This window comes from Canis aureus, chromosome 19 (assembly GCF_053574225.1).
Source record: "Canis aureus isolate CA01 chromosome 19, VMU_Caureus_v.1.0, whole genome shotgun sequence".
NCBI lineage: Eukaryota > Metazoa > Chordata > Mammalia > Carnivora > Canidae > Canis > Canis aureus.
The window spans coordinates 43,541,526-43,558,192 of record NC_135629.1 but is presented as its reverse complement, the minus strand read 5'-3'; the positions used below and the strand labels follow the sequence as shown (position 1 = coordinate 43,558,192).

The 16,667-nt window shown below is 42.8% G+C and overlaps 1 protein-coding gene across 3 annotated transcripts in view; it reads left to right on the top strand.

Moving 5' to 3' along the window:
• Positions 1 to 12,884, top strand: part of LOC144290190 (C-C chemokine receptor type 3) — a 34,463-nt gene extending 21,579 nt beyond the window's left edge. For 2 of the 3 annotated variants that reach the window (XM_077859171.1, XM_077859172.1), the window contains one exon: positions 11,042 to 12,884. In XM_077859171.1, the coding sequence (XP_077715297.1) occupies positions 11,042 to 12,131 (1,090 nt within the window). In that variant the 3' untranslated portion in view covers positions 12,132 to 12,884. Of the gene's footprint in view, positions 1 to 7,959; positions 8,453 to 11,041 lie in introns of those variants that run through there. The other variant, XM_077859173.1, reaches the window with a different exon arrangement.
• The last annotated feature ends 3,783 nt before the right edge of the window (positions 12,885 to 16,667 follow it).

The following is a 16,667-nucleotide window of genomic DNA, read 5'->3' as shown; positions in this document are numbered from 1 at the left end:
TGTACTCCAGATGGTTACTAACCCTCTTAAAATAGGGCACCTGGGGCAGAACATAATATTTCAAATGTGTAGCCTGCACAGTGAAAAGCAGAGTGAAAATTATTCTGGTTCATCCTCCTGTCCATTTCAGAAGTGTTTATTAAGCAGCTATAAATTGTCAGGCATTAAATGGACATTAGTCACTAGTTTGGCACTGTCCAGTATGATGGTTACCCGCCACATATGGGTACTTAAATTTAAATTCACTGAATTTCAATAAAATGAAAAATTCAGTTTCTCAACAGCACTAGCCACATTTCAAGTGCATAACAGCCACTTGGCTAGTGGTGCCTTATAGGGCAACACAGATACAGAACATTTCTATTGCTGCTGAAAAATTCTCTTGGATAGTGCTGCAGCAGATAATTATTTTTTCTGACTACCGCAGATTCTCTGTAAAATAAAACAAAATAAAGGGAAAAGGAAAGGAGGCCTGGCTTAACTGTATAGGCGGGAAGCAATTTGAGTAGCTAGTTAGATAGGTAGTTGGATGGATAATGAAAGGGGAGCTTTTAGAATCACTGTGTTCTGGATCTCACCTCCAGAAATTCTGATTTAACTGTTGGGGGATGGGGCATAGCCTGGCATTGGGATTTCAAAAACTCCCCCGCAGTTCCCATCTGCAGCCAGGGCTGAGAACCGTCACTGGAATGAAACTTCTCATTGTGGAAATCTCCTTCTGCAAAGTTCCTGCCAGGCAGTCACCCAGGCTCTGCTTGGATACCTCCAGGCACTGTTTGCTTGGCGCCTCAGGAGGTACCCATTTCATTTTGGGTAATCCCACTCAAGCTCTTTCTTATGTAGTGTTTGAATTTGCCTCTTGGAATGACCTCCTGCGGGCTCTGGAGGGCACCTCTGTGAATCACATTCTGATTCTCACCTACAAACTAGTATCTTGCTCTCTTTCCTATTCCAAAGTGTCTTTTGTCCTGGGTGAGTGGATACATCTGGCTCTATTAACTCATCTTCCTTGGGTAGGGTTTCCTCTCCCCTACATTTCAGCTGGCAATGTTCACGTGCCTGGGACCTAGCAGGGTGCTCTGGATGTAGTCTCAGACCACCTGAAAATCCCATCACATGCTAACCTGTAATTCTAGTTGACCATAAAGTTAGCAAGTGATGGGGTTTTTAATTTTTATTTATTTACTTTTAAAGATTTATTTATTTGTTTATTTTGAAGAGAGAGAGAATGCACAAGTGGGAGGGGCAAAGGGAGAGGGAGAGAGCATTTCAAGAAGACTCTGAGCTGAGCGTGGAGCCCAATGCCAGGCTCAATCTCACAACCCTGGGATCATGACCTGAGCTGAAATCAAGAGTGAGATCCTTAACCCATGGCACCACTCACGTGCCTCTGGAATTTTTTTTAAACTTCCTGTGTCAGATAATCAATTGCAGCATTATTTGAAACAGCAAAAAGTATCTGTTTATAGGGGGACTGGCTAAATAAACTGGTATATCCTCACAATGGATTCTCAGCAGTAACAAAGAATAAGAAAAACTTATGTGGTGAAATGGAAAAAGCAAGGTGCGTGATGACGCATGTAGTATTCTGCTTTTATGCAACCAACAGGGTAAAGTTAGTAAATATATTTATATTTGCTTACAGTTGCATATGGAAATGTGTCCCTGCCAGGTAAAGAGTGGGTAGGTTTGTTGTCAGCCAGTGTAAAAGATTGGGGGTTCCTACACTCCGATTCCTCAGCTGTGAGGCAAGCCTACTGTGTGTGCAGCAGCCACCCGGGCCACTCCACATGTCCTCCAGGCAACTTGGCAGCATGGAGAACCAGTGGGAACATTCAGTCATATGCCTGCTGTGCCGTTATAAGTCCTTTGTCCATTATCTAATTGTCATGTACCTTCTGGTGGTAGCCATAAAAAAGTGTCAATCTTACTTGCTAGCTTACAGGTAGGGTACCCTAGATCCTCTACAGTTCTTGATGGGGAAGAGGTGTACAGAGATGGAGCAGGATGAAACTTCTTATTGTGTATCTTCTCATAATATTATGTTTTGAACCATATGATAGTGTGTATTACCTCTTCAATTGTAAATAGCATGTAATTTGAAATAAAAATGTTACTCTTGTAAAAATCAACTTCTTTCATGTAAATTTAGATTAAGGCAATGGAAGTATTATATGCAGATTAGGAGAAATGATAATTTCTTAGCATCCTAAAGTGGTCAGAATTAAGTGCCCAGTAGAATTCTCCTTGATTCCTGGTTGTCCTCAATGTCCTGGGAATTCATCTACCTACCTATCTATATAGCTATCTATCATCATCTATCTCTACCTGTCACCTACCTGTCACGTGCTGAGGTCAGGATAATCTGACCTCGGATATCTCTCCATTGGACATGTCAGTGAGTAAATGGACTAATATAATCCATGGTTCCCACTAGGTTATTTAATTTGGTTGAGATCCAAACTTGTTTGTAGAAATTCAAACACTTCATTTAGAATAGCTAAAGATTTTAATGAAGTCTGAAATGTCTGGTTAAAACAAATTATTGGATACTAATCATTGTAGGTTTTCTAGAACTCTGGGTAACAAACTACTGATTGGATATTTGTGGAAAGATAAGCATTTCTGTTTAGGTGGAAGAGATACTTGCTCCTCTGAAGTCATATTATACTACCTTGGACAAGATCTAAGAAATTTTGGAAAGCCCTGAGAACTTAAAAGTAAAGAAGGTCAATGGTTGGGGGATGGGAGAAGAACAACATACACTTAACTGGCTCTGTGTGTTCTAGATGCTCTTGCATGTGTTGGTTCATGTTATCCTCACACCACTCCTCCCTCCTTGACACCTTCCTCACTTGGCTTCTGGGACACCAGCTTTCCTGTGTTTTTTTCTCCTACTTCACTGTCCACTCCTTCTAAGTCTCTCTTGCTGAGTCCTCCTTGTTCCTATGACCTCTGATTTTTGATATACCTGAGAACACCACCCTTTACTATCTGTACTCACTTCTCTGGTGCTTTTACCCAGTGTCAGGACTTTAAACACCATCTATATGATGACAACTGTCAATTTTAGATCTTCAACAAGACCTCCCCTGGAGCCATATATCTAACTGCCTACCGGACATCTCCACTTAGATGGCACACAGGCATCTTGGACTGATATCCCCGCCTTCTTTATCCTGGCTGATGGCAACTTCTTCTTTCCAGTAGTGCAGGTCAAGACTCTTGGAACCTCTAAGTCTTGACCATTTCTCCGGATATTCATCCCTCACTCCTCCTCTGATCACACTGGGCTTCTTACTTTTCTAAGACCATATCCAGGCACTCTGTCATCTCAGGACACTTGTACTTGTCATTTCTCTGCCTGGAGCCCTCATCCTCCCTCTACCTATCTAACTCATCCCGTTGCTTCCTCCAAGTCTTTTCTCAAATGTCACCTCAGTAGGCTCCTTATTGGCCTCCCCTCCAATTTAAAAGTGTCCACCTCCAATCTCACCCGGTTCCTTTTCCCCATCTCCTATTTTATCTCTTTCCAGAGCACTCATGACCATCTGAGACCCTGTCACTTTTAGCTATTTATTCCCTGTGTCTCCCAACTAGAAAATAAGGTCCATGGAGTCAGGAAGTTTGATCTGTTCAGTTCCCTGATGTTGCCTGTGTTCCTGGACCAGTGCCTTGCCCATCATAGATGCTAATAAGTAATTGCTGAATGAATGGCTGAAGAGCCCCATGAGGCAGTAACTCTTCTCATCAGCATGTTGCACGTAAAAATCCTGAGGCATAGCGCAGTTAAGCTACTTGCTCTAGGTCGCACAGTCATTTCTTCAGACATGGTAATGAATCATTATCCTACACCAAGGAGTATACATAAGGAAGGATACATAAGAAAGAAAATCTTATAGCTATGGACTCCCTTGGCACCAGATATCAATGAAGTCAAAAGTATCTAAGGTCTTGGGACAGGACCTGATCATAATTCCAGGTGGTCCTGCAGGAATGATCACTGGAGTTATCTGTGGGCAGGGCTCTTCTAGATGGGCAGGTAGAGTCAGGGTGGCAGGCAGTGACTTCACACATATTCTCTTCTCTATATTCTTTGGATGATTTATCAAGTTCACCTGAGAGGCTGATCCCCTCAAAGAGACAAAGCACTTAAACACACACACACACACACACACACACACACACACACACACACACAGAGTCCAGATTAGTGACTTTACTAAACTGGGATATCATTCAGCATGTGGTCTTCTATCAGGCAGGCCTGGTTTTAACCAAACTCCCCCTACTGTCAAGGATCAGCACTCTCCATCATTAGCATAACAGATTTCCACTTTGGTGAAGTTTTGTTATAAAACAGATCTTAAATCCGTAGTATCTTTCTTCATGCATCTGACAAGACCTCGTTGACATTTACCTCTAAAAGCATTCAGACAAGCCCGAGAAATATTGCAAACGATTAGCTCAGAGTATCTCTGGCTTTGGCTGCCATAGACAGACCACAGGTTGTAGCATTGATGCTACTGGAGTGTGTGTGTTGGGGGGTAGGGTCATGACTTCCATTTACAGTAGATGTCCACAGCGAGGAAATGATGCTGCAACTGAGAAAGGTGATCATTATCACACCAAAGGTCTCCACTCATTGGGTGGATGCTGATGGGCAGATGTGGCTGTAGAGAGCCTAGGTTTCTTCAAGCCGGGAACACGTGGGCTCAAGTCCCAACTTTGCCATTTGTTCTCTGTGTGATCTTAAGTTATGGAATTGTTTTGAGCTCTTTTTTTTTTTTTTCCTGAACTCAATTTTTTTGAGCCATATGCTAAGAATAATAAAAAAAATCTACCAAAGCACAGACTAGAGGACAATGAAGGGCCTGTTAATTGGTCTGTGCTTTGGGGCCTTTGAAAGGCTGGGGAGGATCATGTCTCATTAAAATCAGGAACCATCGATACTTAACATCACTGTGGAAATTCCAACCAAAGCAACAGGATTAGAAAAACAAATGAGGAATATGAACAAGGAGGTTATAATGTCAGCCTTGTTTTGCTCCCGACATGAAGCCTGCTTCTCCCTCTGTCTGTGTCTGTGCCTCTCTCTCTCTATGTCTATCATGAGTAAATAAATAAAATCTTAAAAAAAAAAAAAAGGAATACTAAAGAATTTATAACAAAGGTGATGTTTTGAGACTGGTGGAAATGCACTTCATGCTATATATCAAACTCAATTAAAAATGGATTAGAGATTTATATGTATGAAATACTGAACCACAGGATACATAATATATATAAACATTCATGCAATCTTGGGGTGTGGAGGTCCTCACTCAGTGGAACCCCAAGGCAATGACAACATGGGCTTTAGGACAAAAGGACACACAGGATCAAGTCTCAGCTCTGCTGTGCACAGAATAGCCTCAGGCAAGTAAGTGAGCCTTGCCGAGCCTCTGTTTGCTTATTGGTAAAATGGGGATATAAAAATCTACCTTGTAAAGTTGTAAGATGGAGTAACCATGTAAAGTGGAAGGCTCACTTGTCATGGACTCTTATCTCACATTGGCTATGTGTAAAGAATGTAAACTTCCTGAATTCAGAGACCATTTTCTCTCTGGTATTTCGTTCCTTCCCAGGTGGTTGTTGACAATAAGGGGGGAAAACATGCATTAAAAATTTGACCATGTCATTCATTATTTGATCCATGCTGAAAAAATGAGTATTTCTTCCATTCAGAGGCATCGTGTGAGCTGGTGCTCAAGACTAAGGAGTTGGAGTCACAGCTCACTGGTTTCATTTGGGATGTCTTTGGACATCAGAGAGGACAAGCCTCTCTGAGTTGACACTTATTAGAAGCTCTGGCTTGCATCTGGGAAGTATTTGAGGGTGCAGGGAAATGGTCTCTACTTCAAAGGCAGGGAGGTGGGAATTACTGTAAACCCACGGAAGTGCCCTTCTGAGCTTTCCTCAGGGACATCTAAACCCAGAGTCCAAGCATACAGGTTGAAAGTCTGGGGCCCAGGGAGAGAAGAGCAGGGCCCCGCGGTTACTCAGTATTTGCCAAAAGCACTAAGAATCGCAGAGTAGGAAGGAGGAAAGAAAATATGAGTGTGACAGTATTACACACCAGATAATCTGAAAGCATTCGGGGATCCCAGGTCCACATGGCCCACATGTCCACATGCATGTGTGTGCCAGGTCATCTGAAGGGCATCTCTGTCTTCCATGGAGGCTGACCAGTTCATGTCTCAAGACCTAAAGAGAAATTTCTAAGAGGAACTGTCCCTCCCCCAGTCCTATGGTATATGTTAACTCCACCCAAGACCCAAGAGAGACAAACATTAAGATCTTTAAAACAAAATTTAAATACTCTACCTAGGGTGACTTCCACTTCAAGTTTCTTAGATCTCAGTTTGTGGTTTCAGATTCTGATGACTAAACCCTTCATCTTGTAATTTGCCCACGTTTTCAACCCAGTTACCTTTAGAAAATGTGGTTGCCAAATCTCCAGCAGAGCCTGCTGGAAGGCACTTGCTTTTCATTACAGTTTAATGCACAAGGGAATATAGAAAAATTCCACATCTTTCAACTTTAAAAATTGTCATCCATTTCCTTTCTACAACTATTTTTATTATTTGCCCATTCCCCCCCTTTTTTTTCTTTAGGAGAGGGAGAGAGAGGGGTAGAGGGAGAAGGAGAAAGAGATGCTTAAGCAGGTTCCAAGCCCAGCACAGAGCCCGACACCAGGCTCAATCTCATGATCCTAAAATCATGACCTTGAAATCATGACCTGAACTAAAATCAAGAGTCTGATGCTTAAGCTTAAGGGACTGAGCCACCCAGGCACCCCCCCAAAACTGTTTTAGTGACTACATAATAACCTATTGCAGTAAGTGGACTACAATTTATCCAAAGTCTCCTTCACTTGTCAAAGTGTCATTTAAACTGCTTCCACCTTTTTTTTTTGTTTTTTCCTATCAAGAAAATGAGGCCACAGTGAACATCCTGTTTTGGTTTGGTGGTGGACTTCTTCCCCATAGGGTAAATTCCTCAGAGTAGAACCAATGGACCAAAGTCATGTGTATCTTATTGGTTTTTGTTATGTACAAAATTTCCTAAACATATTGAACCAAGTCATGTTGCACCAGGGATGCATAATTGCTCCAGGCAGGGCCACTGCAACCTCACCAGCATGGGGTGGCATCATTTACTTTTTTTTTTTTTTTATGATTGAAATGGTGTTTCAAACCTCAATGTATTTTCTAAAGAACCCTCTCTAGGGAAGCCTGGGTGGCTCGGTCAGCTAAATATCTGCCTTCAGCTCAGGACATCATCTTGGGGGCCTGGGATTGAGTCCTGCGTCAGGTTCCCTGTTCAACAAGGAGTCTTCTCTCTCTCCCTCTGCCTTTCTTCCCTTTTCATTCTCTGTCCTAAATAAATAAATTAATTAAACAAAAACTTTTTTTTTAAAGAAGCATCTCTAATTCTAGATGTTTATGCTCAATTCAGCCTTGTGACATTCATTGAAATTTTAAGTTGATGAATGTAGAACTCTGCTTGTTCCCATGGAGAAGAATCCATTACATATTACACAGTAAAAACTGAGGTTGCACACACAGTATTGAGCCTGGCCAAGGCGAGATTGGAGGGCAGAGGGAAGGGGCAGGGGAGGAGGCTTCTCTCCTCTGACTCCAGGAATTGTGAGAAAAGGGTAAAAGGTCGCAGATGGAAGTAGTCACAACTCTGGGTTCCTATCTTCCCCATCCAAGCTTTGACCAGAGTTGGAGGATATGAAGGGCTGTTTGATAAATTGAGGGGGGGCCCTCCAAGAGGATGTCTCTCTGCAAGTCACTTCCTTACCCTCATGGGTGGTCATCACAGTTAAGCTGGTGGTCAGGCAGGAAAATAATTTAGTTTGTACCCTTGAGTGTTCCTTAGTTTGTAACTGGCATGGACATAGAGTCAAGAAGCAGTATGTCTGCCTAGGTGCCTGCCAGTTCAGGAGGAGGTGCCTAGCATGGGCCAGGAGCCTGATGACGTGGCAGGAGCAGAGAGGGTCCTCCATTCCAGTGAGGCCTAGAGGGGTCTCTATGCCCAGGGACAACTGAGAATGAGTGGACTGTGAGGCCATTAGCTACAAAGCAGCAGATGCTAGCAAAAAGTTCAGGGTTAAGATCGAGTCATCATCCTTCCTCAGCAGACACCAGTCACTAAAACAGGACCAGCAGGAGACCAATGCATCTTCTTTGCCCTCTGCCCATGCTGGCCCCTCCCTCATATCTCCACTGCCATCTTAGAAAGGACCAATGAGAGAAGACAAGAAACCAAAATTAATGAGCTGGTACCGTAAAGCGGATAAGCAAAACTAAAGTCCTCCTTCAAATGAATGGGTCAAGCTAAGTTTAAACCACTTCGGACTAAAATTTGTGAATCCTTTTTCCTGCTACCCAGTGGAAAGTTGGTAAGATCCAAATTGTTTTGGAGACTAAAGAAATTGCATTTGCATTGCACGGCTGAGTAGTACTATGAGCAATTTTAGTGAGCCAGCAAAGTAGTATAAACTCATTTTTTGATAAAACTTGTATCCGTGTATGCATATCTGTGTAGAGAAATGTTAATAGTGGTAAACTGCATGGGGGAATTTGGGGTGGTTCTTACTTTTATGTTTTTGCCTTTATTATCAGTGCTGTTTACTATTACTGTACCACATTTTTTAAATGCAAAAAAGACACTTTTAAAAGCCTAATTCAAACTTCTTGACTACTTCAGACTTAAATATTTATTTTGATTTGGACTGAAAACAATTTCAGTTTTCATATCTCTGACCCATGTAACTGAGAGTCGAGGACTTGGCTTCTCACCCCAAAGAACCAGCATATTTCCCTATGCATTGCAGTCTAGAGCCTCTCAAAAAGATCCTATAATTTTATCATAGTCATGTTGAAAGTAACTCATGAATTAAAGACATGATCATCAAGTTGAACAAAATCTTAGTCAATTTTTTTTAATTTGACTAATTTTTAGATCAATCTCAGAGGAAAGGAAAGATAATAGCAATAGTTAAATGGAGGCTTTTATAGTTTTGCTTCTCTAGATCAAGCAGCTCTGTTTTGAGGTCTTTTTTTGTTTTGTTTTGTGTTAGCCATTAAAGTTTGAGGGATGTTCTCTGTGATTGTGACTGTGCAACAGACAAAATAATGAATGGGTATTTTTTTCTCAGCAGCTGTAGATTATGGGATTAAGAATAAAAATGATGATAAGATCATACAAATCAGTTGTTTTCACTCTCATCTTCCACCTCAAAAGCCTGGATGTGTTACTGATCAATGAGATATAGTAGGACAGAGTCATGGAAACAGATCAAGTTCTATCCAAGAGACCCAATTTCCTTCATAATTTTATATGAAATGGTTTCTTATTGCTTTTCTTTCTTTCTTTTTTTTTAAGATTTTCTTTTTTACTTGAGAGAGCATGCGTGTGTATGTGTATGCTCTAGAGAAAGCACAAACAGACAGAGGGAGAGGTACAGACTCCCCACTGAGCAGGGAGCTCGATGTGGGGCTCAAACCCAGGACCCCGAGATCATGTCCTAGGCTAAAGGCAGATGCTCAACTGTCTGAGCCACCCAGGCACCCTCTTAGTGCTTTTCTTTCAGTTCCACTTCCTACCAATTTTATAGTTTTTTTTTTATCTTATTTGATCCTGCACATAACTTCAAGTGGTATCATGATCCTCATCATGGTATCATGATACCTCAAGTGGTATCATGAGTAAATGAGGCTCAAAGTTCAATTCTTGCCCAAGTCCTACAGCTGGTGAGAAGAATGGCTGGGAATGGCTGCTGCCCATGTCTATTCTCATTTTGACTACACAGGACCCTGACAGGTGCTGACCATTGGGGTCCCAGTAGTCTTGTCATTGGCTCTAATTATTGCATTTCTAAGACTTACTTTGAGAAATGCCCATTGATATATATTCATGTCCTCACACTTGTCCCTTCCTCAGAGAAAGGAGAAAGTCAGGAGGACTTCTTCCAAGGAAACAGTGCAGGGATCAACTGTCCTCCTTGGAACTCCTACCTTGTCTGTTTTTCCATCTTCTCCAGTGAAGTCTGTAATCTTAAGAAGTGCAGACATGGGCCCTAGGGATCCTAGTCTAGAAGATATCAAGTCTGCTGAGAAACTCCATTGGCCTCTCCCTCCCACTCAGTCCCTTTATGAAGGAGGAGCTCTGAGGGGTTTGCTGTTGGCACAGGGGTGGCTTATCTCAGCATTATCAGGAGCAGGTAAAGGACAGCAGCCTAGGTTACTGTTGTTTAGAATGTAATTGTCACACAAGTTAATATTAATTATAATGGTGCAGTCTTAAAAAGTTAAACTTAAAAATCACAGCATTAGAATATAGTAAGAAGAGAATTATTCATAGATACTGAAGACCTAGCCTGAACTTTTACTTGTAAGAGGACTTGGGATAAATTACTCCATTTCTCTAAGGTTCAATTTCCCCATCAGCTTTAATGAACAGTATCTTGTTAAGGGACCCCAGAGAGGGGAAGTTATTTGTAATAATAACAATCACTATTATTATCAGTAGTAGTATTTGGTTTTTATATAGGGAAGATGATTTTGAAAGTCATATATAAACTATAAAACCTAAAATTCAAAATTCCTGAAAAGATACAGCAATAATAATTAGCATAAAATTATTGTTCTCATTCCCCAGCCTGCTTTTCCCTGCTTTGTATTTCCTCCTTTAAATGCTTGCAGAAATCAACATCCCCATTCTTTACCAACATCCGCCACATTTCTGTTTCTTTTCCCATGGTGGATTGCGTTGACTTTCAAAACTTCACATCTTTCATCCCTGACACTTCCCCGCCTTCCAGCATCTCTGACACAACTTTGAAAAACATGCTGAAGAAACTTTAAATGTCTAGGCTGTTTAATCACATGTGGTTTTGTGGGTAAATGGATAAATCAATGGGTGTGGCCCATCAAGGGTGATTATGCCTAATTGTGCGGTTATTTTTGTTGTCACTTTTCTAACACAGGGACAAAATGATGGAGGCCACTACAGCCGAGATTAAGACCATGGATGAGTCTATCCAGACCACAGTGTTTGACTATGAGAATTCACTGCCATGTGAAAAAGTCAACATTAAGCACCTGGGAGCCCAGTTCTTGCCTCCACTGTATTCCCTGGTGTTCGTGATTGGTCTGCTGGGCAATGTGGTGGTGGTGGTGATCCTCACAAAATACAAGAGACTCTGGATTATGACTAACATCTTCCTGCTCAATTTGGCCATTTCTGACTTGCTCTTTCTATTCACTCTGGTATTCTGGATTCATTATACTGGATGGAATGATTGGGTTTTTGGCCATTCCATGTGTAAGCTCATCTCTGGGCTTTATTACTTGGGCTTATACGGTGAGATCTTTTTCATCATCCTGCTGACCATAGACCGGTACCTGGCCATCGTCCATGCTGTGTTTGCCCTTCGAGCCCGGACTGTCACTTTTGGTATCATCACGAGTGTTCTCACCTGGGGCCTGGCAGGGCTAGCAGCCCTCCCTGAATTTATCTTCCACGAGTCCCAAAAGGAGTCTGAACAGTTTGTCTGCACGCCTCTCTACCCAAAAGACCAAGAAGACAACTGGAAGCGTTTCCATGCTCTGAGAATGAATATCCTGGGTCTTGCTCTGCCTCTGCTCATCATGGTTGTCTGCTACTCTGGAATTATTAAAACGTTGCTGAGATGCCCCAGTAAGAAAAAGTACAAGGCCATCCGGCTCATTTTTGTCATCATGGTAGTCTTTTTCATTTTCTGGACACCCTACAACCTGGTCCTCCTACTTTCTGCTTTTCAAACAATCTTTTTTGAGACCACTTGTGAGCAGAGCAAACAGCTGGACGTGGCCATGCAGATCACGGAGGTGATTGCCTATACACACTGCTGTATCAACCCCATTATCTACGCCTTTGTCGGGGAGAGGTTCCGGAAGCACCTCTGCCACTTCTTCCGCAGGAATGTGGCCACCTACCTGGGCAAATACATCCCGTTCCTTCCCAGCGAGAAATTAGAGAGAAGCAGCTCTGTATCCCCATCAACAGGAGAGCAGGAATTCTCATTTGTATTTTAAGAGAGATGTGGAAAATCACCTAAAGCAGATGCACAGAACCCATGAAGCAAACATTTCAAGTTAATCATGTTGACCTCAACGCCAACCCTTTAAACTTCCAGCTCAATGCTGTAACCCTTAAAGACATTAAAATATATACACAATCGTATCAGTATATGTGTGTTGGCCCAGACATGACCAGGGGTCACTAGCTAGTCAGTTCACTCAACTGCTAACCTCAAAAAGCAGAGCTTCGCTAGGTTCTCCAAAGAGTTACATACATAGTAATGCCATTAAATGTTAGGTAGTTACAAACAGATAAATCATTTTAAATTTAAACCTTAATTTTAGCCAGCTATTGCTAAACATGAATGGACGGTGTGGGGGATGGTGAGCAGGTTGGGATGGGCCATAGATTTCAGGCAAGGCATTTTGGGTTTTGCTGGGAAGGCAAAGAAAGCTACTGAAGGAGAAGAGTAGAGGAGAAGGATAATCACCATGGTTCATTAGGAAGAGAAATCTGGTAACACAGGGTGGAGTAGAGACCCCAGAACTATGTAGGAGGTTGGTTAGAAGTGTATGTGTGAGGCAAGGAGAGATCAATGACTAATAAGAGAGGGGCCAGAAGAACTCAGAGAGGAATTTGGCCACAAGACAATGGTGAAGGGAGAGTCAAAGCACTGGGAGCAATATAGGATTGACTGGGGGAAAAGAGCAAAGACAAAGGAGAATGTATCCTATGTTAAAAAATGAAATAAAAAAGAGATACAAACAGATTATTTGCTGTGCTTGAGTGCATTGCCCATCCCTTAAAGGACAGGAAAGAAAATAGTAGTCTTTGGTTTTCTTTTGGGAGGGTTATGGGTGGAGAATAGGAGCAGTATAACTTTTCTCTGAATGCCCTGTGCCTTTTGGCTTTTGAACCAAGGGAATGTGTTACCAATGAAAAATACAAACAAAACTTTAGAATCATATATTTAAAAAAAAAAAAAAAAAAAAGCTAATCTGCTCTTTAGACGTGGTATCCGTTCTACCAGCCATAAGAGCATTGGAAACTCTGAAGCACCTTTTGTCTTTTTTGTGGTTCAGTCAGAATGTAAATAAAGCAATTATCTGAAGACTTAACTATACATCATTGGTTTTCTCTTGTCTTGTGAAGTAATGTCTGTCCTTAGGTAAGTAAAAGTGTAGGATACAGGTACTTGGTCATAAACCCAGATCCCTAAAAGCTTTAGGAGTATTGTGACCCACACAGAATGGCACATAACCAAACCGTGTGATATCCAGGTTATGTGAGATCCTCAAACTAAATCAGGAAAAATTTTGTCTTATCTGAAGACTGAGAGGCTTTCCTCGGTTCCAAAAGTCTAGATTGCATGTCCAGTAGAACTGACTATAGTGATAGAAATGTTCTATACCGGTGTTGTCCAATAGGATCACCGCTAGCCACATGCAGCCCTGGAAATGTGGCTATTGGGACTGAGAAACTGAATTTTTAATTTTTATTCAATTTTAACTGAAATAGCCACAAGTGGCTAGTAGCAGCAACATATGCTCAGCTGCACAGCACTGCCCCCACCACCTTGCATTTCTGCCTCTCTTCTATCTATCTATCAAGCTTCTGGAAGCCAGCAAACACACAGCTTGAACACTGTATGACAGACTAGGGAAAATACCAGTGATGCAAAGATGAGTAAGACCCACTTCTAGAAAACTCACTCACAGTTCGGTGGAAGAGATTCATCCGAATCCAAGAACTATAATGAAACACAATAGGTGCTTTCTCCTGCAGGTGGAAGTAAAAGGGAGAATTGAAGAAAAATACCCAGAAAAAGTCACATTCTGCTTAGGTTGGCTTCTCCCAAGAGCACTTCCTGAGCAAGGATTGGAGAGCAAAGAATTTATTTGGAAAGTGCAGAGAACTCCAGTAGGAAAGGGGGAAGTAAGACAGGACTAGGAAGATGTCAACAAAGGGTTCATTATGAAGTACCTTCCACTGGGGGTGCCTGAAGCTCAAAACCACTAGAAAATGCCTGGCAACAGGGTAACTCCCACTCAGCTATCCCACTGGAGGGGGAAGGAGGTTGGGGTGTTTACATTCCATTCCTGTGAGTCATTGGCTGATAGTGGCTCCTGGGGTATGTTAATTCCTGACTGGCTCTGGCAGAGAGACCCTTCCAGCTTTGGGGAAAGCTCCCAGGCAAAATGATGGTGTAGATACTGGGCATCGGAAGCCAGCCAGGCACACTCCATGAAGCCTTGAGGGATAACACAATTTGCTGCCTACTTGAACAGGTTTGTGAACAACTTTTCCATGAAGCAAAGAGTGGATGTGAGAGTGGTGTCCAGGCAAGTAGGTCAATTTGTGGGAACACACAAAAATGCACTGCAGAGAGAGCCCGCTGTGACGAGCCTGGAATGACCGACCTTGAAAGTGGCAGGTGGTCTTGAACAAGCCCTGCTGCTGCTCCTCCTTCATGTTGAGCATCACACTCTGCTAGTTCTTTTTTTTTTTTTTTAAGATTTTATTTATTCATTCATGAGAGACACACACAGAGAGAGAGGCAGAGATATAGGCAGAGGGAGAAGCAGGTTCCCTGCAAGGAGCCTGATATAGGACTTGATCCCAGGACCCCAGGATCAGACCCTGAGCCAAAGGCAGATGCTCAACTACTGAGCCACCCAGGTGCCCATCACATTCTGCTACTTTAAAAAAAAAGATGATCCTTTTCCAGCTTGAGTTTCTGAGATTTCCTTCAAATTCCAGAGCTAAAATTCTCAAGTCTGGTTCTTAACAAAGCAGCTTCCTGTCCTTCATAGCTGTGGGTTTTCAATAACTTCACTGGGATTCTCTTCCATTTCTACCCAGATAAGTCCCCAGTATAGTTAGGGTTGTCTTTCTCCATCCACTGATCTCTCCCAGGGGTCTGTGAATTATGCCTCCAGGAGCCAAAATGGCCCAAGGCCCTCTCTGTAAATAAAGTCTCACTGGCACACAGCCATGCTCTTATGTTTATAAATTGTCTGTGGTTGCTTTTGCGCTACCACAACAGAGTTGAATAATTGTGGCAGAGACCATACCGCCCACAGATCCTAAAATAATTTACCTCCTTATCCGTTACAGAATAAGTTTCCTGACCCCTGACCAACCATGCCCCCATACAGGATCCAGGGCCCTGGTATGCATAGCCATGGCAAGGGAGACCAGAATGCAGGGGAGAACTTGGGATGTGAGGTCTGTAGACAAGCTGCTTCAATGCCCAGGCTGGTCCTACCTTGACCCTGGAAGCAGTGCAAAATACACAAAACAGGGTTGGGTGGTGTAGCAGCCAAATGCTGGTCTCTCATGCAAAACGCTAACAGTATGTACCGAGACAGTACACTGGAAGCTTTATTGAGGCAGCAGAACTCCATAGATGCGTATTCCAAAGTAGACTATAAGTAGACCTGACACAGGACCTGTAAAAACAGGTTTTATGACTCTTTAGACCCCCTCAACTCTACTGGGAACAAAGAGATTGCATTGATGAAAATAGGGAGATAGTTGAAAAGGGGTTCTTTGTAGAAGGCGGCTAGCGCCCCCCTCCCCTGGAGAGGAGAGAGGCAGGTGGGTGCTTGTGGCTTACCTCAAGCCTGCAAGAATGACGCCAATGGCACCGCCCTGCGGCTTGATATGAATCATCCTGATTAAAGAGGCCCGGCGCACGGGATCTGGCCAGCTAAGGGAGAGCTAGTCCACTGGCCACTGCCCCAGGTCATCAGAAGAACGGCTGCCTCTTGCAATCTAGACTTTTGGAACCGAGGAGAGCCTCTCAGTTTTCAGGTAGGACAAAATTTTTCCTGGTTTAGTTTGAGGTCCCGGTGCACCAACCCCAGTAAACTGAAGCTCAGGCTTTGCTTGCTAACAGCAGCTTTGGTGACAGTTGCAGTGGGAAATGTGAACACTAGGCGGCCTCCGCCCATGCGAGAGGCGCAGAGAGCCCTGTGCTGGTTCAGTAAGCCGAGAATACACCCGCGTGCAAGGAGGGAGGTGGGGTTTTGATATTACAGCAAGAAACTTAGTAATGCCTATACCTGATGTTCCACTCTGTTGCAGGAAACTTTAGGGGATACCATTTATATCTCTAAGAATTGTGCGGTGCAATGACCCAGAAGGAGCCACAGAAGAAGGGAAACACAGCTCCAATTTATTATTATTTGGGCTAATTTCTAGTTCCTTGATGTAGGATTTTGGCAAAGTGGTTATAAATCGACGCTTATGAAATTCCACTATCTCTTCCAAAACCAAAATTCAAACCTTATTCCAAAGGGTCGTGGCCAAGCCCAAAGCAATGGAAACGCTGAACATGCGTGTGAATAAAAGAGGACAGAGAAAAACAAGATAGTGCCCCTGTGAGAAACACCCTGACTCAACACAATCGCTGTTTGCAGGTGAAAATAGAGTTTCTAGTCCCTGCGTGGGACCTTTTAATACCCAGAGGCCCTGGCTGCTAGTGTGGGTGGCCCCAGCCATGTTCAGAAATCTGACAATGAGAATGGCAACTTCTCTGGCCCAGG